At 47.3% G+C, this 25,136-nt stretch overlaps 1 protein-coding gene across 1 annotated transcript in view; it reads right to left on the reverse strand.

Annotated features, from left to right (window-relative positions):
* The window catches only part of BMERB1 (bMERB domain containing 1), a 109,897-nt gene continuing 84,761 nt past the window's right edge, over positions 1–25,136 (reverse strand). The window contains exons 3-6 of the mRNA XM_007466951.1: positions 10,861–10,934; positions 4,829–4,943; positions 3,317–3,399; positions 1–747 (exon numbers count right to left, since the gene is read on the reverse strand). Of these exons, the coding sequence (XP_007467013.1) occupies positions 635–747; positions 3,317–3,399; positions 4,829–4,943; positions 10,861–10,934 (385 nt within the window). The 3' untranslated portion in view covers positions 1–634. The remainder of the gene's footprint in view (positions 748–3,316; positions 3,400–4,828; positions 4,944–10,860; positions 10,935–25,136) is intronic.

The following is a 25,136-nucleotide window of genomic DNA, read 5'->3' on the forward strand; positions in this document are numbered from 1 at the left end:
AACGAACACACTCCAGATACAAGCCGTGCCCAGACACAGGAGGGGAGGAAGCGGGAGACATGACCACGACACCACACACAAGCTCAGTCTTTACAGATGGGCCCTCTGTGTCTCCAGACACGTGGGCTGTGTGGAGCCCTCCAGGGCACAGCCCCTGGTAGAGGACAGATCGGGGGTGGAGCCGTTTGGGGCAGCCTGACAGCAGAACTAGGAGCGTGGATGGGGGATGTGTCCAACATGGTGCTAGATTGTTGAAAAGTCACGACTATACACACCTGGGGATCATGCCCCCTCCCAGTTCATTCCCACGGTGGGTTAGATACAGCTAGATAGAAGTGGAGATATACTTTTTCGAGGGAGGACCTTTCCTGGTGGTTGGATAAACAGTGAGACAGACTCCTGGGTTCGGCATGCTCTGGGGAGGGCCATGCGACGGTGAGGGACTCCCTATTGCTACACTCTGTACAGGGCGGCCGGGCCCGCCCGCCGCACCCACGGCCCCTGGTGGCAGTCATGGGCTTGCCTTCAATCCCTTCCGCCTTGGAGAGCTCTTGGGCCCCGGTGAAATGGGGGCTATGAAGACAAGAGGGTGGGAGGGGGTTCCCCGTGGCCCCGGGGGCACCCCATGTGGGGCCTACATGATATTGCACTGGGTGGCCCCGCAGCAATCCTTGATGAGCGCCAGCCCCGTCTTGGCTACCGTGGGCTTGCTAGGTGGGGGCTCTGCTTTCTTTTCTGCTCGGGAGCCTGCAGCAAGGTAGGAGAGCAGAGGCAGAGAGGGGAAACAGGAGAGAGAGAGAGGTGAGGTGAGGAGAGCCCTGATCATCTGCAGTCCCAGTTCCATCCCAACCCTTGCCAGGCCTTGCTTCAATGTCACAGATCAGATGGTGTGGAGAGCTGGCATGCATTTTATATGGTCCTGGTGACTGTTCCCTCCTCCCTGTAGGCCCACTGGCTTTCAGTCCTTGGCTTACAACTATAGCTTTTAGCCCTTCTCCTATTCTGTTCTCCTCACCATTATATCTGCCAACCCCAGCACAGAGTCTGGCATTCAAGAAGTATTTGGTGAGTGGATGACAGAAATTTTGTTTAAGTCACTTTAATCTGAGGGCTCATATCTTTCAATTCTGGAAAATATACATTCTCTCTTCAGATACCCTCACCTGTCATTCTCTGTTCTCTCTCCTTTTGGGATGTCTATTAAATTTAAGTTGGACCTTATTAGTCTAACCTCCATGTTTCATAACTTCTTTTTCATATTTCCTATCTCTTTGTCTCTTGGTGCTGCATTCTGGGTAATTTCCTCAGCTCTGTCTTCCAGTTATATGAATCCTCCCTTCAGCTATGTCTCTGTGTTTAACCCACTGAGTTTTCACTTCAGTGACAATAATTTTTTTTAGAAGGCTAACTGTTTGCTAATCTACCTATTCTTTTTTCACAGCATCTTGCTATTTCATTTTGGGTATTATTCCTTCTCATATCTCTTTAATCATTTTAAATATACTTTAGATAGTCTGTTAGTTCTGGTTCATGGGAGGACAGACATCCTCTTTGTTGCATCTACTGACTCCTCTCGTGGTGGTTCAATTCTTCATTGGTTTTAAAATTTTTATTGAGAGATCATCTTCATGGGGGTTGTTTTTAATGTGTGGGCTGTGTATTATGAGAGCTGAAGGGACTCTGCTGAGCAATTTTGCATTTGCTTTGCTGGGGTCCCAGAGACTTCACTGGTTTTGGATTAATTTTAATGTTTCAACTTGGGATTCCAGCACCAGATGGGTGGTGTATATTTGGACCCCACACTGGGCCTCTTGCATGTGGTGCAGGCTTGGTGTTTTGATTTCTTGCCAGAATTCTTTTTTCTATCCATAATCTTACATAGAAGGCAGGTTTCCTTGCTCCTTCTCCACAGTGTTCGGTGGAGTTTTTCTAGTTTGCCTTTCATGGAAGAGACAGTCCATTGAGGATGCTGGATTTAGGCAGGGACCATGTGACTTATGATTTTAGGGGCCTGCAGAAGGGACCAGGGCCCTTCTCTTTCTTTATTCCTTCACACTGTACTATAGTATTTTCATGGGATGTTAATGGATGGTCAGGGAAAACTGGGTTTGCTGCTTCAGTTGATAGTGGCAGCTTTGGGGCTGTGTTTTCCTAGCAAGATTTTCTGTCCCTTTTCTTCTGATAATAGCTCATGTCTCTGTGGCTACAGGAGTGGGCATGTGACACAGATCTAGCCAATCACAACGTCTGAGCCTCTTGGTGAGAGTGATGGGCCTAGGAAGTGGGAACACGATCCAAGAAAGGCCAATCAGAATCTTATATATTTAGATACCAGGAGAGAATCACTGGTGTTGCCTTGCTGCTACTAAGTTATGGTTCTAGAGTTCTGGCCCCAGGGAGAAGGCCTGTGTAGTAGGAGAAAATGAAGCTAACATGCAAAGAGGTGCCAAGATGATAAATAGAAGGAAAGCAAGGGTTCTAACAGTGTCCAGTCCCTGAAGCCCTGGTTCCCATTGCTCTTTTTCCAGCAAATCCTCTTTTTTGCTAGGGCCAGTTTGAATTGGGCATCCATTTCTTATAACTCAAAGTGTGGTCTCATTGGGCCAACAACGAGAAGGTAGTTCCTAGACAGCAGGACCCATTATCACTTTAATATGCTAATGGATATTGGAAGCCTACAAAGAGAGGGTCAAATACACAGCATCTCCCAAACTTATTTCACACAGAACCCTTTTCGCTCTGAGTATCTTGTGAGGCTAATATTCTGAGAAGTAAACTTCTGGCTCCATTCCTCCAGCGACTCCAGCTCCAACAGAGGCCACAGCTCCATGGCCCTCAGTCCTCACCTTCTTGCCTCAGTGGCCACCCAACACCTTCAATGAAGTGCACCACACCATATGATTAGAGAGTGACAGCTGCTGCCAGAACTAGCTGCATAGTTTGCAGAACCCAGTGCAAAATGAAAATGCAGGGCCCCCTGTTCGAAAATTCTTAAGAATTCCAAGACAGCAATAGCAGGGCACTAAAGCAAGCATAGTGCCCTTCTAGGCATGAGCAATAGCAGGGCACTAAAGCAAGCATAGTGCCCTTCTAGGCATGAGCAATAGCAGGGCACTAAAGCAAGCATAGTGCCCTTCTAGGCCCTGGGAAACTGCACAGGTTTCTCACCCATGAAGCTGGCCCTGCCTGCTGCCATCCTGGGCTCAAGTTTGATCTGGAGAAATCATTTTGTTGTGCCCCCCTTGGCTTCAAGATTTCTTTTAAATTTCCTTTTCTCTTGGATGGGGGGAGGAGAAGGAATAACGTATGCACTCACTGGCTGGAGATTTGGTTACTTTGTCTAGAGGTTTTAACTTGATTCTCAGAAAATCGGCCATTTCCTTGTCTTCTTCTTGCTCCCTGTGTAGACAGATGTGTAAAGACAAGAAGAAAGTACAGTAAGCTAAGAGAGCATCAAGGAACTGATGAAATGAGGCAAGAGTGTGGGATCATGTATCAGACTTTGTGGATGGTGCATGTGTATTGCTGTGTGTTATGTGTGGTGGTGCATGTATGTTGATGTGTGTTGTGTGGGTGGTCCATGCATGTTGCTGTGTGTTATGTGTGGGTAGTGCATGCATGTTGGTGTGTGTTGTTGGTACATGTGTGTTGGTGTGTTATGTGTGGGTGGTACCTGTATGTTGGTGTGTGTTATGTGTGGATTGTACATGTGTGTTGTGTGTTATGTGTGGGTGGTACGTGTGTGTTGTGTGCTGTGTGTGGGTGGTGTGCATATGTTGTTATGTGTGTATAGCGTGTGTGTGTTTTGTTTGATGAATCTACTCTGAAGCAGAGACACATATCAATGATGGAGTAAATGGCTACTCCCACTAGTGTGAGACCCCAGGGGAGCGGCAGGTATGTTACAGGACCCAGCCTCCCTGATGGAGGTTTAGTGAGCTGGGAAGCCCCTCTCCTGACCCTGCACTTTTATGTTACCCTAGACAAGGTACATGGCAGGTCTCAGAGGGCAAGTCACCTCAGCTCTTCCAAGGGTCACCAGGAGCAAAGTCAACAATCCAAGCCTGGTTGAGTTGGGCAAGGTGCATCCTAGGGGCCTCAGAGGACTCAGGAGGACACAGAGAATTAAAAGGAAGTTGCCCTCTGGTTTGGAAGAGGCCCTCTGAGCCTCTCCCCTGTGGACAACTCCAAAGGCCTTGCTCCAGCACAAAAACATTCAAGAATCAACATTCACATCTTTCCCGTGCCCTGACTCCCTGGGGAGCCTTCAGGTGCACCATGGCTCCAGGGCCCATGGTTGTCCAGATCCAGGTGGCAGGTGCATCTGCAAATAGGAGACCCTGAAGGCTAGGAAGGGGCATCAGAGCCATCCAGGAGAGGGGAAGGGAAAGAACAAAGCTGGGAAGTGGGCAGGCAAGGAAGCAAGTCAGTACAGGGGGCAGAGTTTCTGTAGAAACCAATCCAAGTTTCTGGAAAAGCTGCCTTGATGAGCTGGGAGAAAGCTCAGTGAAAAGAATGTGCAGGAAGCTCTGCCATGTGTTATGTGATGTAATTCCTCCCTGGTTACCTCCTCAAATAACATTCACTTAAGATCTACAGGCCTTTACAAAACATTTTGGAGCTGGATTTGAGTTTCTCTTGAATGTGAAGTGGGTCCTCAGGCCAGAAGGCCAGGATTCATCTGGATCCAGTGTTTGGGGAGCGTTTGCCCAGGCCATGCCTGTTGCAAAGCTGTGAGTCCTGGGAGCAGGTGATGGGTTTTGGAAGGAAACTGAGTTGTGTTCTAACAGCCCCAGCCCTCTGCTCAGGGGACATACCGCCCACTTACCTTAGCCGCTCAACCTCTGCATCGTCCACCAGGAAGTCTCTCTTCTGCACCAGTTTGTGAATCTTCTGGATTAGCTCGTCCTCTCTCTGCTTCTGCAACTTGTTTTTTTCTTTTTCTGGGAAGAATACAACATTAGCAAAGACAGTTTGAGTGTAGCTGTTGAAAGCACTTGAGTCCGAGGGGTCAGGGTTGGAATCCTGGCTCTACCATTTAACTTGCTGGATGAACTTGGAGAAGCAACTTGACCTCTTCAAGCTTCTGTTTCCTCCTCTGTAAAATACACAGTGAGGCTTGAATGTGAGACTGTGGTGATGATAATAAATGACTTTGCATAGAGCTGGCCTGTGGTGTGTGCTCGGTAAATGATGATGCTGTTGCAAGGGGGTCATGCAGAAGGCCGGGGGCAGGAGGGAATTACTCTATAGTGAGGCCCAACCAATCTGTCAGAAGGAAAGCACCCATGCTTTCCAATCCTGTTCCAAATACCAAGGGCTAGAGCGCCATAGAGGAAACAAAAGAACGAGGGCTGGACATGAGGGCTGAGAAAACTAGGAGGGCAGAAACTTTTTCAGAAGATAAAAATCATGGGGCAGCTTGTCCATCTGCCTGCTGGAACTGGCACTGACCATTTCCTCTAGACCTGGGGGCAGAACCAGAGGCAAGGAGAATATAATATTTGGATTAGAGAGAAAATCGTTTCTTTCATTAATCAGAGGGGAGTGAGGAAGTGGAGTGGAATTGCTAGCAGCCCCTGGATTCCTGCTCATCGCTGCGTTGACGATGGTAGCATCATTCCTCTCGAGGTGGGTCCCGAAGTCTGATTCTGCAAATCACTCGTCAGTACCACAGAGCCTCCCTGCCCTCTGCAGGCGAGTTAACCACAGCGCCCTTGGACTTGGGGAGTGATGTCACCGTCCTCTCCAAGTTACCAGCGACAGCCCTCCAATATTCCCCTGTCCTCCGCCAGGCCCCAGATCTAAGCCAGAGTCACATAGCAACTGGCAGGGCCCCCAGGAACTCACAAACCTCCCTGCCCAAGTTATTCATCCCCGTTTTCTATCTCTTGCCAGTTCAGGCATCCCCCAGCCTCCTCAGATACTCAGCTGCAGCCCTCTGCTCATGCAGCCCCTCCCAGCAACTCACGGGAGAAGCCACCTACTCAAAGGGGTCTGTGCTAGCTTACAAACCAGTTACTGACCTAAGTCTCCATGCCACCAGCCAATGCTGTTCACCTGCTTTTGCGTGTAACATACCCTTTCTGCCAGCAACTCTCACCTGCCGGCAGGTACCACCCATCTGTCTCCAGGTACTACCTACCTACCTTAAGCCCCGCCTACCTATTTTCAGGCCCCACCCACCTACCTGTAGGCATCACCCACTTACCTGCAGGTATCACGTACCTGCCTGCAAGCATCCCTCACCTACCTCCAGGTACCACCCGCCTGTCTCCAGGTACTACCTACCTACCTTAAGCCCCACCTACCTACCTGCAGGCCCCACCCACCTACCTGTAGGCATCGCCCACTTACCTGCAGGTATCATGTACCTGTCCGCAAGCATCACTCACCTGCTTCCATGCACCACCCATCTATCTAGGGACACACTTTTTTTGGCCATCATCACCCACCTACTTGCCAACTTTATCCCCTGCTGGCATCACACACCTGATTCCTAGCATCTTCACGTGCTTGCCGATGTGACCCTCCAACTTGCTTCTCATCTATCTCCTCCAGCACATCTCCTTAGCCCAGGCCACCATCAGCTCTCCCTGGACCATGCCATGACCTCCTAACTGGTTTCCCTGGCCTGCAGACCCCATCACAACTGTGAGCCCTTGCCATAGAATCAGACAGTCGTGGCTTAATGCCCCAGCTCTTCCCCCTCCTAGCTGTGTGACTCTGGGCACATTCCTCAACCTCTCTGAGCATCCAGTTTCTCAACACAGATAATCATAAAGTTGTTGCAAGTTTTAAGAGAGAGAAATCAAGTAAAACACTAGGCTCACAGCCTGGTGGATAGTAAGAGTTCATGAACAGTCAGCTGCTACTATTATAGGCTATTATTTTACATAGTCACTGTTGTTTTAATGATTAAGTGCCCTCTAGGTTAAATATTTACCAAACGAGGTACAAAAGAAATAAACACTTATTTAATGAAGGGAAAGCAAGTCGCATAGCATAAGTGTGCAAAATGTAAGTGCTTAATAAGTTGTAGCAATTATCGTTGTATTTGTATTACCGTGAGCTTTACATTTTTATTTAATCTGGTTTCTCAGCCTTGGTGCTATTGATATTTGAGACTGGATCATTCTCTGTCATGGGGGCTGTCCTGTGCACTGTAGGATGTTGAGCGTCATCCCTGGTCTCTACCCACTAGATGCTGGTAGCAGCCCCCTCTCTTAGTTGTGACAACCAAGCCTGTCCCCAGACATGGCCCATGTCTCCTGGGAGGCCCAACTCACCCCTGCTTGAGAACCACTATTAATTCTTTCCAACAACCCTATGAGGGAGACACTATTTTTATGTCCAAGGGGAGGGTATCATGGCCTCTACAGCCAGGTCTAAGCATCCCCAGCCCTAAGGGGACCATGGTGGCAGTGGAGGTAAGGTGAGGCATCTTGGCTTGTTCTTGAGAAGCCCTGAAGGCAGGGAGGGCTCCAGGTGTTCTCTCTCATCACAGCCTGGTAAATTATTTTCTGACCCTCGCTGGAGAAACATGATTTTCTTGGCCATTCAGTGCTCTCTTTACTCAATATTTTTATTGATAAATTGCCAGGAGCATCATTTTTTTCCCCCTAAACTCAGCTAAACCCATCTAGAAACCTGGCACTGGCCCAAGGAATGCACAGAAAGGATCTTAACAAGGAGTCAGAGGAGAAGGTGGGGAGAGGTGAGCAGGAAAGGCAGGAGAGGAAAGGGAACTTTAATATCTGAATTTCTGCACAGAAGTGATTGGGAAGATGCAGTTTTCCGGCAGAATCAATGGAGCTGCCGTTGAGGACCTGGGCTCTGTTGCTAAGTGGCCCTATGACCTTGTATGTTTCACAGCGGGACAGTTGATGGCATTTCAGGTAGAACTTGGTCTTCAGGGGGACTGTCCCCTCCATGCAGGGTTAGCATTCCTGGCTTCCGCCCATTGAGTGTCAGTACCGATCTCATCTTTTTTTTTTCTTTTTTCGGTACGCGGGCCTCTCACTGTTGTGGCCTCTCCCGTTGCAGAGCATGGGCTCCGGACATGCAGGCTCAGCGGCCATGGCCCACAGGCGCAGCCGCTCCGCGGCATGTGGGATCTTCCTGGACCGGGGCACGAACCCGTGTCCCCTGCATCGGCAGGCAGACTCTCAACCACTGCGCCACCAGGGAAGCCCCGGATCTCATCTTTATTTAAACTTTTGGTATATATTTTTGCATGAATTTTGGTATTTTAAATATTGCATGAAAATATGATAACTGAATTTTTCATGTTCCAGCTGAGCGCCTTGTTCTCCTACCCTAGTCCCAGTCCTGGTCAGTCATGCAGCCCAGGCACTGTGTCAGCCAAAGACCCCCACCCCCGGCCATTTCCCATCCATTTCCTACCCATGCTCTAGAGGCTGCCACGGCCCCCCGTGGAGCCCCTGTGGCCTGAGGAGGCCTTGGCTGGCCTGGTGGCCACACACTCATGTCTCCTTTGTCTCAGTGGCACCCAAGTGTCCTGCTGAGCCAAGAGTGGGCTCTGGGAATCCTTCCTCTCAAGAGAGAGATGTCAGTCCATGTTGGGCCCATCATAGACCCCTGGGAAGCTGGAAATTGGGACACAGAGGCCTGAGAGTTGGGCTCTTGTATGGGAAAATCATAGAAGGGAGATGAGGTTGTAACCGAGCTGCACCCTGTGGGGCCTTCCTGGGATAGACCCCTCCCCCACATCCTCTGCTGTAGCTCTTCTCTGAAGTCCCTAGATAACAGTATCTGATGCACACTTCCTGAGTTGTTTTACAGATGCTAAAACCCCCACCAAATGGAAGATGTTAACTATTTGATGAGCACATAGCCCCCAGGCCTCCTGGAGCCTGAGGATTCATAATGCTAACACCCCCCACACACACACCACCATGTGACACCGCCCTGTTGCCTCACCATCCACCAATCGGAGAATTGTGCATGAGCTGATCACATACCCTGGGATGCCCCTCCCTCACCTGGCCTTTAAAAATGCTTTGCTGAAACCCATGGAGGAGTTCAGGCGTTTTGAGCACTAGCTGTCCTGGACTCCTTGTTTGGCGCTGCTATAAACGCTGCACTTTCCTTCACCACGACCCGGTGTCAGTATATTGGCTTTATAGCCTGCGGGCAAGCAGACCCAAGTTGGGTTTGATAACAAGGTGGCCTTGCTTGGCTCATGTGCTATAGAGGGAGAAAATAGAACATGCTCCGAAATGGAGAGTAAGAGAGAAAGAGACCGAGAGAGAAAGAGGGAGAGAGAAAGAGAGAGCAAGGGCCAAAGAACATTCCACAGCTTTCCTGCTTTCCTATTTTTGGTTCTTGACCCTTGTGAGTTGGGCTGAGCTTCCTGCCTGTTTGAGAGTAAATAGTACGTCCTTGCCACCCCTAATTTCATTTGGAAATATGCTATTTGGGAATAGGGTCTTTGTGGATGCAATCAGTTAAGATGAGGTCATACTCACTGGGTCAGCCCTTAATCCAATGACTGGTGTCCTTATAAGAAGAGGAGAGGACACACAGAGAATCACAAAGAGAGGAAGGCCACACAAAGACAGAGGCAAAGACTGGAATAAGGCAGCTACAAGCCAAGGAACAAGGACTGATGGGAACCACCAGAAGCTGGAAGAGGCAAAGAGGGATTCTCTATTCCAGCCTTTGGAGGGAGCATGGTCCTGCTGACACTTTGATTTTGGACTTCTGGCTTCTCTCAAAGAATAAAGTTCTGTTGTTTTAAGACACTAAGTTTGTGGGAACTTGTCAGGGCAGCCCTAGCAAACTAATACGATAATGCCCACAGGCTCCAGGAGTCTCCGCAGTCCTTCAGTAACTGCCTGTTTTGTGTTTACATAAGCTTCGATGGGTTTTTGTATCTTTCAACTAAATGATCCCTCGGATGAGTATAAAATGAAAGACTTGACCCAGTGGCTCTCAGCCCTGACTGCCCATCACAACCATGTGAGAAGCTTGTAAACATGACCAATGCCAGGGCCCCACGCTAATCAAATGGAAGTTTCTAGTGGGTAGTGTCTGGATTTGGCTATGTCCCCCCCTCCTCGTTCTATTTTTTTCTGGCCACATGGCAGGGCTTGCAGGATCTTAGTTCCCTGACCAGGGATTGAACCTGGGGCCATGGCAGTGAAAGCTCTGAGTCCTGACCACTGAGTAGAAATGTGTTCGGTTAATTATAATAATAATAATAATAGTAACAATAATAATAGTAATAATAATAATGGCACTTATTTATTACGCACTCACTATAAGATGAGAACTGTGTTAAGTACTTTACATGTGTCACCTCTCGGTCAGTCTCACAACAATCCTTTGAGGTAGACAGCATGATTGTCCCAGTTTACAGATGAAGAAACTGAGTTATAGTGAAGTAACTTGCCCAAGGTCACATCATTAATAAGTGACAGATCTATGTTTGACTCCAAAGTCAGAGCTCGTAACCACCATGCTCTACCTGTTCCCAAACAGGATAATAAGAGTAATCATTGCTAATATTTACTGGACTCTTTGGACCATCTATCAAGCTAAGCACGTGGTTTGTGTTGTTTCATTTATCGCAGTGAGATTTATACCCAACGAGTTAGGTACTATTACTATTCCTACCCCATTTTCAGAGGAAGAGAAGTTGAGTCTCAGATAATGTGACTTGCCCAAGGTCAAGGAGGTGGTCAGAATTAGGACTTGAACCCAGGTCTGCCCGATGCAGAGTCTGAACCACGTGATCAGGGAGCAAGCACTGCGTTGCAAGAATGAGGCTGCATTAGGGCCTTCCAGACGGGGGATCTGAGCATCTGGTTCATGAGGTGGGGTCCCCATGGTTACCTGGGATGGCAACCAAGTTCTGCAGCTCCTGCTTCAAGTCCATGATGTCGTTGCAGAGCTGGATGTCATCCATCCTGGGGAAAGAGGACAGTGCACAACAGCAGGTTACATCAACAGAACATTCTACACCCTGAGCACCACCCTGGTTTCAACAAAGAGGGCTAATGGGGGAGTTCTGTCCTCTGTAAAGCCCACACATGCTCTTTGGAAGTTTTACACCAAAAGTAAAAAAAACCAACAAAACAAACTGCCCTTTATCCCATGACTTAGAAATGATCAATCACAGTTAATAACACCTTGATAGAGTTCCTTCCAGTCTTCCCATGCCTGGCTTTTGTTGGCATACGTGAGAGACTTCATGCTGTGGGTTCAGTGTTTTCCTTTTTCAGCTATGTGAAAAGCTTTTAAACATTACAGAAATTCACCGCATAGACAGAAAGTCTCGCTCTATCCTTTAGAGAAAACCATTGTCCGTGGTTTGTTATATATTCCTCCAGATTGAAAAAAATGTTTATGCTTATACTACCAAAGATGACACCACCATTCATGCACAAAAAACGTTTTGCAATTTGCTTTTTTTAACTTAATGATATGTCTTGGGCATCTTTCCATGTCAGGATATGCACATCTCATTTTTAATGACTATATAGTATTCCATTATATCGATATACAGCGATTTATTTAACCATCCTCCCCATTCATAGGTATTAGACTTATTTCCAGATATATTCTAGGATAGATTCCTAGAAATAAAGGAATTCCTAGCTAAGTCAATTCCCAGAAGTGCAGTTGGAGGGTTAAGTGACATGAACATTTTAATAGGAATTTCCAAACTGTCCTTCAGAGGGACCATGCATGACATTCCCACCAACAGTGTGAAAGGAAGCTCACCCCTATAATCTCAGCAATTGGGTTGCATATACAATTTTGCATCATGTATTTCATGTGTGTGTGTTGCAATATTAACTCATCTTACTGTAAACAACAATTGTAATGGCTGCCTGGAATTTCACCAAGTAGATTTATCAGAGCAGTTTTAATTATGCCCTTATTTTTATTTTTATTTTTTGCCACACTGCACGGCTGTGGGATCTTAGTTCCCTCACCAGGGATCAAACCTTGGCCCCAGCAGTGAGAGCACCAAGTGCTACTGGACTCCCAGGGAATTCCCTATGCTTTTATCTTGATTACTTAGGTGGGCTTTTTGAGTTGTTTATTTTAGCCGCTTTAGGATGAACATGGATTCACCTTTCCACAAAAGAAAAGGCTTTTCTTTCGTGTTGGATTATTTGGGGTGGGGGCTACTGATTTTCAGAAGTAAAACCACTGAGTACAAAGGGTATGACATGTCTATGGCCATTGAGACGTATTTCCAAATAGCTTCTCCATGGGGTGTGTGTGTGCCTTCATTCTGCATGTCTTTAATGAGCACTTACTACGTTCACCAATGACATAGGCTCCAGGGATGCACAGCTACCCTGCCCTCATGAGCTGAAATTTAATCAGGAGAGACAGAGGGTGAACACAAATACAACAGAACGTCAGATGCTCTGAAGAAGAGTGAAGCAGGTGAGGGGATGGAGTGGACCACTTTGGACACATCAACCTTCTGTCCCCGGAAGAGATGGAGGAAAGCAGGAATATTCTCAAAAGGCTCAACTGAGTCTGCACAGCAAGTAGGGGCAGGACCAGGACCAGAAATCGATTTGTCTGAATCCACTGATCTTTCTGCCTCCTTCCTTGACGTCTTCGCCAAGAACCTGATCTCCATTCAGAAGTGCCATCCACAGACCAGCTTGGGGCCCCCTGCCCTGCCCGTGTGACCCCCAGCATCCCAGCTTTCAGGACGAGTGGCAGTAATGTCTTGTTTCAGCCTGCATCTCCTGCTCCTGTTGCCAGGGGCAGGCACTCCAAGCGCTTGTCAAACCCTGCCCTGGAATGTCCTAGCAGGTGGCAGCTGCCACAAATGAGCTTGGGGGCTTTGCCAGAAGGGTACATGCTGTTCCCCTGGGTTCCTATCTGTGATCCTTCAACTGGAGGTGCTCCAGAATCCTTTTCCACATCTAGCGTGGAGATGAGGCTCCATCAGTGGTTCTTAAAGAGGATGATTTTGGTCCCTGGGGGCATTTGGCAACATCTGGAGACATAATTGTTGTTACTGCTGGGTATGTGGGGGGATTGCTACTGGCATCTAGTGGGTAGAGTCCAGGGATGTTCCAAAGCATCCTACAATGCACAGGGCAGCCCGCCTCAGTAGAGAACTACCTGGTTCAAAATGCCAATCATGATGAAGTTGAGAAATCTTGGGTTATAACCACAGAATTGACACAGGTACCTGATAGATACTTTTTGAAAGATGAGAGAAGGAAAGATGATGAAAGAACAAAAGAGCGACAGGTAATGTTAGAAGCAAGAGTATTGGCACCAAATATCTCTAGTTCAAAGGGGCCATGTGCCAGAAATTCTTCTCTGAGTCTAACTTTCCTCATCTTTGAAATAGGAATTATAATAGTACAGCTTTGTAGGATTATTATGCATGTCAGGCACTGAGCACGTGTCTGGGACATACACAGTACAATGCTCAGTAAATCATATCTGTTGCTATTATTAGCCGTTAGAAAGAGGCAGGGGGGAAAAGAAAGAGAAAATGATGCTGGATAAGCAGGGTATTTGACAAATAGAGCTAACGTTCAACCTTAAAACAACTTTTAAAAATTATATTCCTCTCTATAGAATTTTTTTAATAAAATTTTTAAAATAAAATTCGTATCTGATTGCAGAACAGATTCCTGATCATTGTAGAAATTTTGGAAAATACAAACAAGTACGAAGAAGGAACCTAAGATTACACATAACCTTGATCCACGTGCACCAGAGGCCACTGTTCACTCCGAGTGTTTGGATGAATTTCACACCAGTCTTCTTCCTACATGTAACCCAGGTGTGGCGGGCTTGCTCTGGGGGGCCTTCACCCTTTGTCCATCTCGAAACTGCACTTAGCATGTTTTGAGTCCTCCCAAGCACATCCAAATTCACCCCACATTAACAAGCAAGGTGAAATTCTTGTGACGCTCTCACAGACAGGCATGCGTCAGAACCCCATTAAGATTCCTAGTAGATAGCACTCTTGTTTTCCTCAGATTTTTCTCTGGTCACCGGCTTTCCATCTCTTCTCTTTCTCTCTCTTCCTCTTCCACACACCTCGTGGTCCTCAGATCTGTCACCTACAGATTGGCACTTGCCATCTACCTCTACAAGGATTAAATTATGAGCCACTGCAGCTGCTGACCTTCGAAACCCCCTGAAAGGAGTTCAGGGTAGAGGTCAGAAATGAAGCACTCTGTGCTCTGGGAAAAACTGGCAGAACAGGTCTTCAGATAGTTGGATATTTTCAGGAGATGATTTTATGAGCCCAATCTTGCATCTCCTCGCATCTAGAAAAGCACTAAAATCCTTCATGGTGACGTCTGCTCCTCGTGACTAGCAGTAACTTTCACGAGACTAGCAGAAACCTTCTGCAAAAAATATGTGCTTGACTGCATGTACTCCCCCTTCACCAAAATCACATATATACTGACCTTCCCCCCTACCTCTCTGGAGCTGTTTCTCAGGGCTATCTGAAACACTGTCTCCCAGGCTATAGTCTTCATTTTGCCCCCAATAAATCTTAACTCACAACTCTCACGTTGTGCTTTTTTAGGTTTGTTTCAGTGGACAGATCCCAAGCAATTCACCTCTGGTCTTCAACTTACAAACCCCAGTTGGCAAAACCAAAGCCTGGTGGTTCCCTGAACATCCCCAGGAAAGGAGCTTGCTTCCCCCAACCTCCACCCAATCTATCAGGGAATTTACCTAAACAAAAATCAGGCTGGAAGATGGAGGGACGGGCTCTACCATTAAGGGAAACAAAAAGTCAACGTTTATTGAGCATTTGCTTTCTGTGCATAAACCCACCTAAGTCCTCATGGCAGCCCTGAGAGAGGTGTTTTAATCTCCATTTTTACAGACAAGGAAATGGAAGTTAAGCAATGTGACCAAAGTGCCACCCCGGTATGTGGCCACTGGGATTCAGCCCAAGCTCGTGGGCACTCTTGACCACTTCACCATGGTCTCTCTTCTCCACATGGCTGCAGGAGTTGAGGCTGACACTGAACTGATCTTCGTTCTGCCCCTTCCTCCCATAGCCCTGATCTGTTTAGGAGGCAATGTCTCCAGCTCCTTTCGGCGAGACAGGCTGGGACCTGAGACCTGGACCCTTTACTGCAATGCTTGCACCTGGACACACATCTCCTCAAGCAACAGATACAAAGAAACTAGAAGGCACTAAAAATAACTGCACGCACAAGCATGCCTGTGCAGTCGCAGTCGGGGCAATTATGAACAATAAGATACAAAAAGTCCACAAACCAACTGCCATTTCTCCATTCCTTCCATTTTTCCAACTGCCATTTCTCTTTTGTGGAGAGCAAAAGTAGGGCACTGTGCATGATCCCTGCACACTGCGCCACCAAGGGGGTGGGCAGATCACCTAAGCCACCCCTTCAGCCCAACCCACCAATCTGCCCCCACCCTCACCCTATTTAAAGAACCAGCTTGCCAGCCCTTGGAGAGCCTGTTTCTCAGGGCTATCTGAAACACTGTCTCCCAGGCTATAGTCTTCATTTTGCCCCCAATAAATCTTAACTCACAACTCTCACGTTGTGCTTTTTTAGGTTTGTTTCAGTGGACAGATCCCAAGCAATTCACCTCTGGTCTTCAACTTACAAACCCCAGTTGGCAAAACCAAAGCCTGGTGGTTCCCTGAACATCCCCAGGAAAGGAGCTTGCTTCCCCCAACCTCCACCCAATCTATCAGGGAATTTACCTAAACAAAAATCAGGCTGGAAGATGGAGGGACGGGCTCTACCATTAAGGGAAACAAAAAGTCAACGTTTATTGAGCATTTGCTTTCTGTGCATAAACCCACCTAAGTCCTCATGGCAGCCCTGAGAGAGGTGTTTTAATCTCCATTTTTACAGACAAGGAAATGGAAGTTAAGCAATGTGACCAAAGTGCCACCCCGGTATGTGGCCACTGGGATTCAGCCCAAGCTCGTGGGCACTCTTGACCACTTCACCATGGTCTCTCTTCTCCACATGGCTGCAGGAGTTGAGGCTGACACTGAACTGATCTTCGTTCTGCCCCTTCCTCCCATAGCCCTGATCTGTTTAGGAGGCAATGTCTCCAGCTCCTTTCGGCGAGACAGGCTGGGACCTGAGACCTGGACCCTTTACTGCAATGCTTGCACCTGGACACACATCTCCTCAAGCAACAGATACAAAGAAACTAGAAGGCACTAAAAATAACTGCACGCACAAGCATGCCTGTGCAGTCGCAGTCGGGGCAATTATGAACAATAAGATACAAAAAGTCCACAAACCAACTGCCATTTCTCCATTCCTTCCATTTTTCCAACTGCCATTTCTCTTTTGTGGAGAGCAAAAGTAGGGCACTGTGCATGATCCCTGCACACTGCGCCACCAAGGGGGTGGGCAGATCACCTAAGCCACCCCTTCAGCCCAACCCACCAATCTGCCCCCACCCTCACCCTATTTAAAGAACCAGCTTGCCAGCCCTTGGAGAGCAAGCACGGGCACCTGCTTCTTGTTTTCTTTCCCTCATGCTGCATGAGTCCCAATAAAGCCCTGCCTGAATTCCTCATCTGGCCTCTTATCAATTTCTATTGATTAAAGGAGCCCAAGTACCCAGGTCGGTGACAACAGAAGCCAGTTGTCTTAGTCTGTTCAGGCTACTATAACAAAAATACCATGGACTGGGTGGCTTAAACAACAAACATTGATTTCTCACAGTTCTGAAGGACTGGGAAGTCCAAGATGAAGCTGCCAGCTGGTCCTGTTCCTGATGAGGACTCTTCCTGATTTGCAGATGGCTTTCTTCCTATAGCCTCACATGTTGGAGAAAGAGATCTTCTCTCTGGGGTCTCTTTTATAAGGGCACTAATCCCATTCATGAAAGCTCCACCCTCATGACCTTAATCACCTCCCAAAGGCTTCACCTCTAAAGACCACCACATTGGAGATTAGGGCTTCAACAAACGAATTTGTTGAGGGGAGGGGAGGGACACATTTAGCCCATAGCACCAGTCATGGCAGTCCCATTTGCCTCTGCCAGACATCTACTTTCCCAGGCTTCCTGGCAGCTAGAGGTAGACATGAGACCCACTTTGGGGCAACGAGAGGTAAGAGGAAGTCTTCTTGGGTGGGAGGGGTGGTTCTGGGGAAGATGATTTGAGTCTTGGGTGCTATCCCCTCATACTCCTGAAGCTGCTATAGCCACTGTGGTGAGGATGGCATAGGGAAGCGAGGAAAGAGCCAGACTTTCGATGACATCCTTGAGCTACCCCACTGATACCTAATTAATTGAAGATACTATTGGGAGTTTCCTGGTGGCCTAGTGGTTAGGATTCCAGGCTTTCACTGCCACGGCCTGGTGGGGGAACTGAGATCCTGCAGGTCACGAGGTGCAGCCAGAAAAAAAAAAGTCCAAGACACTATCAATCAGATGTTCTGTTACATGCAGCTGAAGACAGCTTCACTGATACATGTATGTGGATATGTGCCTCTTGAAAAATATTGGAATCATACATTTTTATTGATAGCCTTTTTTTTTTTTGGCAGTGCCGCATGTTAGGCAGGATCCCAGTTCCCCGATCAGGGATCGAACCCGTGCCCCCTGCAGTGGAAGCACGGAATCTTAACAAGTGGACCACCAGGGAAGTCCCAATATGTGCATTTTTAATAAAAACAGGATCAAAATAAACATTCATATGCCTTGCTCACTGTGAGCATTACGTCACAATGATTGTCCAATGCCATTAAATAATATAATTCAAAAAACATTTAAACCGTTCATGCAAAGCACTTTTGAAGCTTGGCTGGAACTTCCAATAAGCCCCATTAATCCAGTTCTCTGCACGAAGAGTGCTGAACCCTGGAAATCAAGCTGCTCCTGCCAGCTGGTTCTAGAGAGAGAGATGTAATCTCTGAGAAACTGACTGATGAAGGAAGGAAAAGACAGTCAGTCCGTGTCATTATGCATCTTAACCTTTCATGCTGGGACGATGGAGAAAATTGGTCATTTTACCAGCTTTGGGCGGGGAGAGGTGAATAGGCTCTGTCAGAATAACAGCGCTGCTGCTTTACAAGATTTCTTTGAAAATGACATGGTGTGGAGCCTAATGGAAACCCAGCAGAGACCAAGATGTGAAGGCAGAAGCAGACTGACGGAGGAAAGGGTTGACTTTTTAAGAAAATATTTATTCGGCTTCTTCTTCTGTAAGTTGTGGATGCGGTGGACTTCTTGGGATGGGTGAGAAGAAATAACATCTGGTCTTAGAGGTGGCATGCTGGTCTGGGATGTGCAGCCTGGATCTCAGTCTCACCATAAACCTCCTCTATGATTAAAGGGAAAATTCTGTTTTCCTATACACTCTTCACTTGTGACACTAAATGCGTGGGTTTTCTCAAACCAGGCAATTCTCCAATTCTTGGTGGACACCAACTGGGTGTCCGGCCATTTAACTCCATTCTGATACTCACTGCCTGGAGGTAGCATAGACCCGACAGGTTAAGGGCTCAGTCTCATAAGACTGCCCCTGATGCAGATGCCAATGGCAAGGCTGCACCACTTATACTTCTGACCAACTGGCTATGAATTGGTGGTTCCGTGACCCCCTCTCCCAGGTTCAATAATTTGCCAGAACTGCTCATAAAACTCAGAATAACATTTACTTACATTTAGTAGCTTGTTATAAAGGATATTTTAAAAGGTACAGATGAACAGCTTGAAGAAAGATACATAGGGCAAGGTATGGGGAAGGGTGTGGAGTTTCCAGGCCCTCCCCAGGTGGGCCACCCTCCCATCACCTCCGTGTGTTCACCAAGCCAGAAGCTCTCCGAACATCATACTTAAGAGGTGTTTATGAGGGTTCATCACATAGGCATGATCAATGATTAACTCAATCTCCAGCCCCTCCCCCTCCCCAGAGAATGCAGAGGTGGAGCTGAAAGTTCCAAGCTTCTAATCATGTCTTGGTCTTTCTGGGGACCAGCCCCCATCCTAAAGCCACCTAGGGACTCCAGCCACCAGGCATCTCATTCACACACGAAAAGACACTCACCACTCTGGAAATTCCCAGGGTCGTAGAAGCTCTTGTGTCAAGGAACAAATAATAGAACAAAAATTGCTCCTAGCACCCCTATCACTCAGAAAATTACAAAAGTTTCAGGAGCTCTGTGCCAAGAATGGGGTCAAATACCAAATATATTTCTTATTAAACCATAATGACAGGACTTCCCTGGTGGTACAGTGGTTAAGACTCCGTGCTTCCGATGCAGGGGGTGTGGGTTCGATCCCCGGTAGGGGAACCAAGATGCCACAAGCCACTCAGAGCAGCCAAAAAAAACCCTAACTAAACCATAATGACTCGACAAATCATTTCTCTCTCCACACCTGTTTCCTCAGATATAGGATGAGGGGTTTCAAGGATACTGGGAGCCCTGTTCTGCTAGCATTTAGAGGTGATAACTTGCTTTAGACCCTGCCAGACCTAAGTGCGGGTATCAGTTCCACCGCTGACTGGCTGTACAACTTGGGTGAGTCCTTTCACTGCTTTCATTGGTCTCAGTGCTCTCACTGTTGAAAAGGAATCATACCTTTGTCTCGGGGTTGTATGAGAATGAAATAACCTTATCTGTGTAGAGCAGGCAGCCCTATGCTTAGCACATACATAGTAGGTGCAAAGCAAAGGCTACTTCTGTCCACCCTTCTGCCCTGGGTAAGGAGGTGAGCGGCTAGGCTGCCAGCTGGCAGACACTCCTGAAAACTCTTAGCCAACATTCGTGCATCAAAGAATGAATCCCACTTTTTGTGCTGCTTCAATTTCCTCCAACCTAATGGCACTGAGATGATGAGTGTGTGCGTTTGTTTGGCGTTCTTGGATTAATGAGCTTAAACGCTGTCCCTGGGGGGGAGTAAGTGTTGAGACATCTCCAGGGAGACCCTGGGCTCAGTCATCTGTCAGCATTATGCTGGGGACCAAGCGACCAGAGAGATACCTGCCACACGGGCTCAGGTGACACATCCATGAAAGGGACACCTTTATGACACGTCACAGAAGGCCTGTTTTCTCCCCGTGGCACATTTATGGTCTGCATGTTAACTGGCTTCTCCCTTGATTGTAATCAGACCCTCATCTGGGAGGGGACACTGTTCCTAAAAGAATGTCACCTCCCTCAAGCATGGATTACTCTTCTCTCCTCCAGGTTTTTCTAGATCATCTCTGCTTGGATTCAGAAAAATTACTAATACTGAGAAACTCATCAAGCTGAACTCTTGGGGTTTGTGCCCTTTTCTGTGTGTATGCTGCATGTTAATTACAAGTTTCCCTGAAAAAATTACCAACAATATTTTTTGCTTTTGTTTTAGAACTAAAAGGGTACTTTTGGTCTTTTAAAAATTATACACATATTAAGGGCAGTCTCCCTGTAAAAATGTCAAACAACACAGAAGTATAGTCGTAGCTGGCATTTATTAATGCTTTCATACTATGGGCGCCAGATTCTGGGCTAAGCATTTTATAAAAATCATCTCAATTAACTCTCACAGCAACCCCATCAGGTGAGTATTATCATTATCATCCCTTGGATGGTGTTAGGAACTTGCTCAAGGCCACAGAGTAAGTAATAGGAACTTGAACCCAGGCAGTCTGACCTCTCAGGTGAGAATGTTAGAGGACTCTTCACCGAAACCACCAGCCTTGGCCAGGCCTCGCTTGCCTGAGTTTTCTCACAGCAGGAGGTCCCAATAAGGAACATGGTGCTGCCACCCAAATCTAAAGGGAGAATTCGGGAGGGGCCAAAAGAGGGAGGAGACGACCAACCTCCCAGAGTCGTTTGCACTGGAATCCATCTTGTCTGAGAGAGACGCGTGCCACCAGGAAGGACCCTGAGTTAGACCAACTATGGGCCAAGCAAGATGACTGGGTGGAGACAACTGGAAACTAACCCAAGGCTGCGAGCCACGTGGCAGAGCAGTTCTCCTGGGTTCCCTTACCTGCTGCTCTCCACTCGGGCACCCCTTCCCAATAAAGTCTCTTGCTTTGTCAGCCCATGTGTCTCCTGGGACAATTCGTTTCCTAGTGTTAGACAAGAGCCCACTCTCGAGCCCTGGAAGGGGTCCCCCTTCCTGCAACAGGAATATCAAAGTCCCATCTCATATGGTGGTTGGAGTTCAGGGAAGATAGAGACCAGAGTAGTTTGGGGGAAGGTTTCTCAGTGCCACTTATGGGAGGGGCACAGCCTGGAGGGTCACAGAGAAGGCTCCCAGGCACTCAGGCAGGGGGGCAGCTCAAACACTGACTGTAGAAAGGAGTGTGATATCAGTGTTATGTGACAAGGAAGAGTCCACTGAAATACTGGTGACATACAGGTCTTGGTTATAAAGGATTTGACATGGGAGCCATCTTAGGTTCTAGAGTGAGAGCACGGCAGGGCTATGTGTCTATGAAAGCCAGTTTGGCAGACATGGTGACCAGTATGTACACAGCAAGGAGAAAGAGGATCCTCACTCTGAACTTTCTGTTTAAGGTGCTCAAGGGACTTCCTGGAAGTTGCATTTGCTCTTGAATCTCCAGTGAGGTCAACAAACTATGGCCCAAGGGCCAAACATGACTCCTTGCCTGCTTTGTTGAAATCCATGAGGTAAGAATGGTTTTCACATTTTTAAATGGTTGGAAAAAAATCAAAAGAAGAAGAACATTACTGGACACATGAAAATTACATGAAATTCAAAGTGCAGTGTCTATAAAAAATGTTTTATTGGAACACAGCTGTGCCTGTTCATTTACCTACCGTCTGTGGCTGATTTCACCCTACAATGGCTGAGTTAAGTAATGACGATGGAGTCCATATGGCCCAAAGTCTAAAATTTTCACTAGCTGGCCCTTTATAGAAAAATTTCATCCTGAACCTAATCTTTGGGGAAAAAACTTGGAAAGTAATCAGAGACTAACCGAGTTCTTGGAGCTGGAAGAGCTTTCACCTTATACGGATGAAGAAGTAAATGCCCAGAGAGGGGAATATTGATCATTGAGTCATTGACTTGCTGAGTTGTCCAATAAATCAATCATCTAGACAACCTAGATGATTATTGACAGCCTACTATGTGTGCGCTTCCTGCCTCAATTTCCACTTCTGAGAGACATCAGGAATCAAGCTGGCTAAGGTTCCTGGCCATGGGGTGGGCCCATGGGGCTCTCAACCACCTGACGCTTTGACTGAGGGCCCAGCCTGCTTTCTCCTCTGGGCAACAGTGGGGGATTAAGCTGTGTGCAGTGAATATGAGGTCAGCCAACAGATTTCCTGCAGCACCTGCTAATGTGATCTGGCAGTTTCTGCTAGGGCATTTGTCCTTCACATCCTTCCCTTCACTAGGGACATACTAATTTTTGTGATTTCATGTATTTTCTACTTTTATTCCCCCAATCTCTTGCCAAGGAGAGTGCTTAGACTGAGACACGTTAAGTCATCCCCTTGGATGGCTCAGCAAGCTGTGAAGGGTTCTGGTCCTGGGTTTCCCTAATCCTAGCCCTGAGGCTCTCGGCTGAGTGGTCCACAAAGAATTAAAGATGTGCACAAAGATTAAACTCCAAACAGGTAAGATAGAGAGATGAAGGGAGAGGGAAAAAGGAAAAGGAGGAGGATGAGGAGGGGGGAGGGGAAGGAGGGGGGAGGAAAGAGAAAAGAGAGGAGAAGAGAGAAGAGAAAAGGAAACACCACGAATGTCCAACAATAGGGCATCAGTTATGTATATTACTTTCCAATGATACAAGGAAGAACTCTGCACGTTTAAAAGTTATTGCTGGACAGGGACTTCCCTGGTGGTGCAGGGGTTAAGACTCCACACTTCCAATGCAGGGTCCCGGATTTGATCCCTGATCAAGAAACTAGATCCCACATGCATGCCACAACTAAGGAGCCCGCCTGCCACAACTAAGACCCAGTGCAACCAAATAAAGTTATTGCTGGCCAGGCTGCAGTGTTTTCTCTAGAGGACCCCAGGAGAAAATACAACCAACACAAAATGGATGTGGTAAGACACGAAGGGTTCCCAGAGTCAACAAATAAAAACAGAGGATGCCCAGTTATAGTCGGATTTCAGATAAATACGGAATCATTTTTAGCATAAGAATGCCACGTGTGGGCTTCCCTGGTGGCGCAGTGGTTGAGAGTCCGCCTGCCGATGCAGGGGACATGGGTTCATGCCCCGGTCCGGGAAGATCCCACATGCTGCGGAGCGGCTGGGCCCGTGAGCCATGGCCGCTGAGCCTGCACGTCCGAGGTCTGTGCTCCGCAACGGGAGAGGCCACGACAGTGAGAGGCCCACGTACCGAAAAAAAAAAAAAGAATGCCACGTGTGATCTTTGGAACATGCCTATCCTAAAAAACAATCTGTCATTGATCTGAAATTCTGATCTAACCGGGTGTCCTGCGTTTTCTCTGCAATCCTACAAGAAAAGGGAGGCCAGACTATGGATTTCAGCCTTATCACCTAAACTGTCGTTAGCCCAGGGGGCCTGCTCTGTGCAGGGTAGGAGGAAAATCTCCTTCAGCCACAAAGGTTAGCACAGTGGCCTCATCTCCCAGCCTGATCCCTCTCCGTTCTCCCTGGACGGTCCTCCGTTGACATGTTCAAAGTGATGTGGGAATTTGAGAAGACACAGGAGAAACAGCAAATACGGCCAATGGACTGATAAGAGTAGAAAACTGGGGACAATGTGAAAACATATGTCAGGGGCCTTGAAAACATTTAAACTCTAGCCTAGTGATTCCATTTCTAGGATTTCATCCTAGGGAGATAATTAAGGGCACCATAAAGATTTAGCTATGATTATGTGCAACAGAGCCTTGTTTGCAATAGCAAAACACTGGAAGCAACATAATTGTCAACAATAACAGAGGGCCACTTAAATAAAGGATGGGATGTGTGCATAATGAAATTCTGCCCAGGTATTAAAAATGATGCTCAAAAGAGATGTTATTGATATAAGAGAATAAACCATATCAAAAAGTGGTTAAGAAATGTTAGGATCCAATTTTGCAAAATACAGATGCTTAGAAAAAAGACAGGAAGACTTCATTCAAAATGTTACATTTGATTATTTTGAGGGATTTCTTTTTTTTTTTGACTGTGCCACGCAGCTTGTGGGATCTTAGTTCCCTGACCAGGAATTGAACACATGCCCTCGACAGTAAAAGTGCAGAGTCCTAACCACTGGACCACCAGGGAATTCTCTTGAAGGAATTTTATTTCCTTCATCGGCTTCTCTGTATTTTAAATTTTTGTTTGTTTTTTTCAACATGCATGTATTATCTGGATGATTTTTAAAGTTTTTTGTTTTTTGTTTTAAATTACCATGGGCCACTCCATGGCCGGTCACTATAGCTGCAGCAGAAGGCCCTCTGTGCCCTTGTCTCTCGAGCCTCATTTCTAGCCATAGAGCCTGCATTTCAGGCTAGCAGCCCACCTGCATGCCTGTGTGATCCCGACAAGCACCCTTCAAGCCTTTGCTCACTTCAATGCATCCCTCACGCGGAACACCTTTGTTTCAGTCTAATTCCTATGCAGCCTTCAGGACGGCCCCAGCATCTCCTTCCAAAGTCTTCCTGATGCTCCCGGGCTGCATCACGTCCTCTTCCTTCAGCTGCACAGCCCCTCACCCACCTGATAATCATCTGAGCACTTGTGTTTCTCCCTAAATAGACTGCACCCTTTAAGGGGCTTTGCCTCTTCGCTCTGTGATTCTAGCACGTCACACATGCCTGACACATCGCATTAAATACGTGATGAAGAGAGGAAGGCAAGCTGGCGGGCGGGCACAGAGGAGGACACACTGTCCTGGACATTTATTGAAACAAGGCCTCAAGACTACAAGTGCAGATGGAAAATTCTCAAATCCCATGATAGAGACCCCACCAGGGTAACAGCATCTATCAAAGGCGGTGAGTCATCCCCAGAGAAATCCAATTAAACATCCGTATTTCAAGTGATCCCGCTCTGCATTCTGCTATCAATACCGTTTCTATTCTGAGCTCTCTCAGCATTTGGGCCTCCTGTGCCTTCCACTGTCTGATCCCTGCTGAGTTCCTGCCAGAGCGACCATGTCTTCTCCCCCAAACCTTCCCTCCCACTCCCAAGTTCATCTTTCTTTCCTGCTG

The sequence above is a fragment of the Lipotes vexillifer genome, unplaced genomic scaffold (assembly GCF_000442215.2).
Source record: "Lipotes vexillifer unplaced genomic scaffold, Lipotes_vexillifer_v1.1 scaffold232, whole genome shotgun sequence".
In the NCBI taxonomy this organism is placed as follows: domain Eukaryota; kingdom Metazoa; phylum Chordata; class Mammalia; order Artiodactyla; family Lipotidae; genus Lipotes; species Lipotes vexillifer.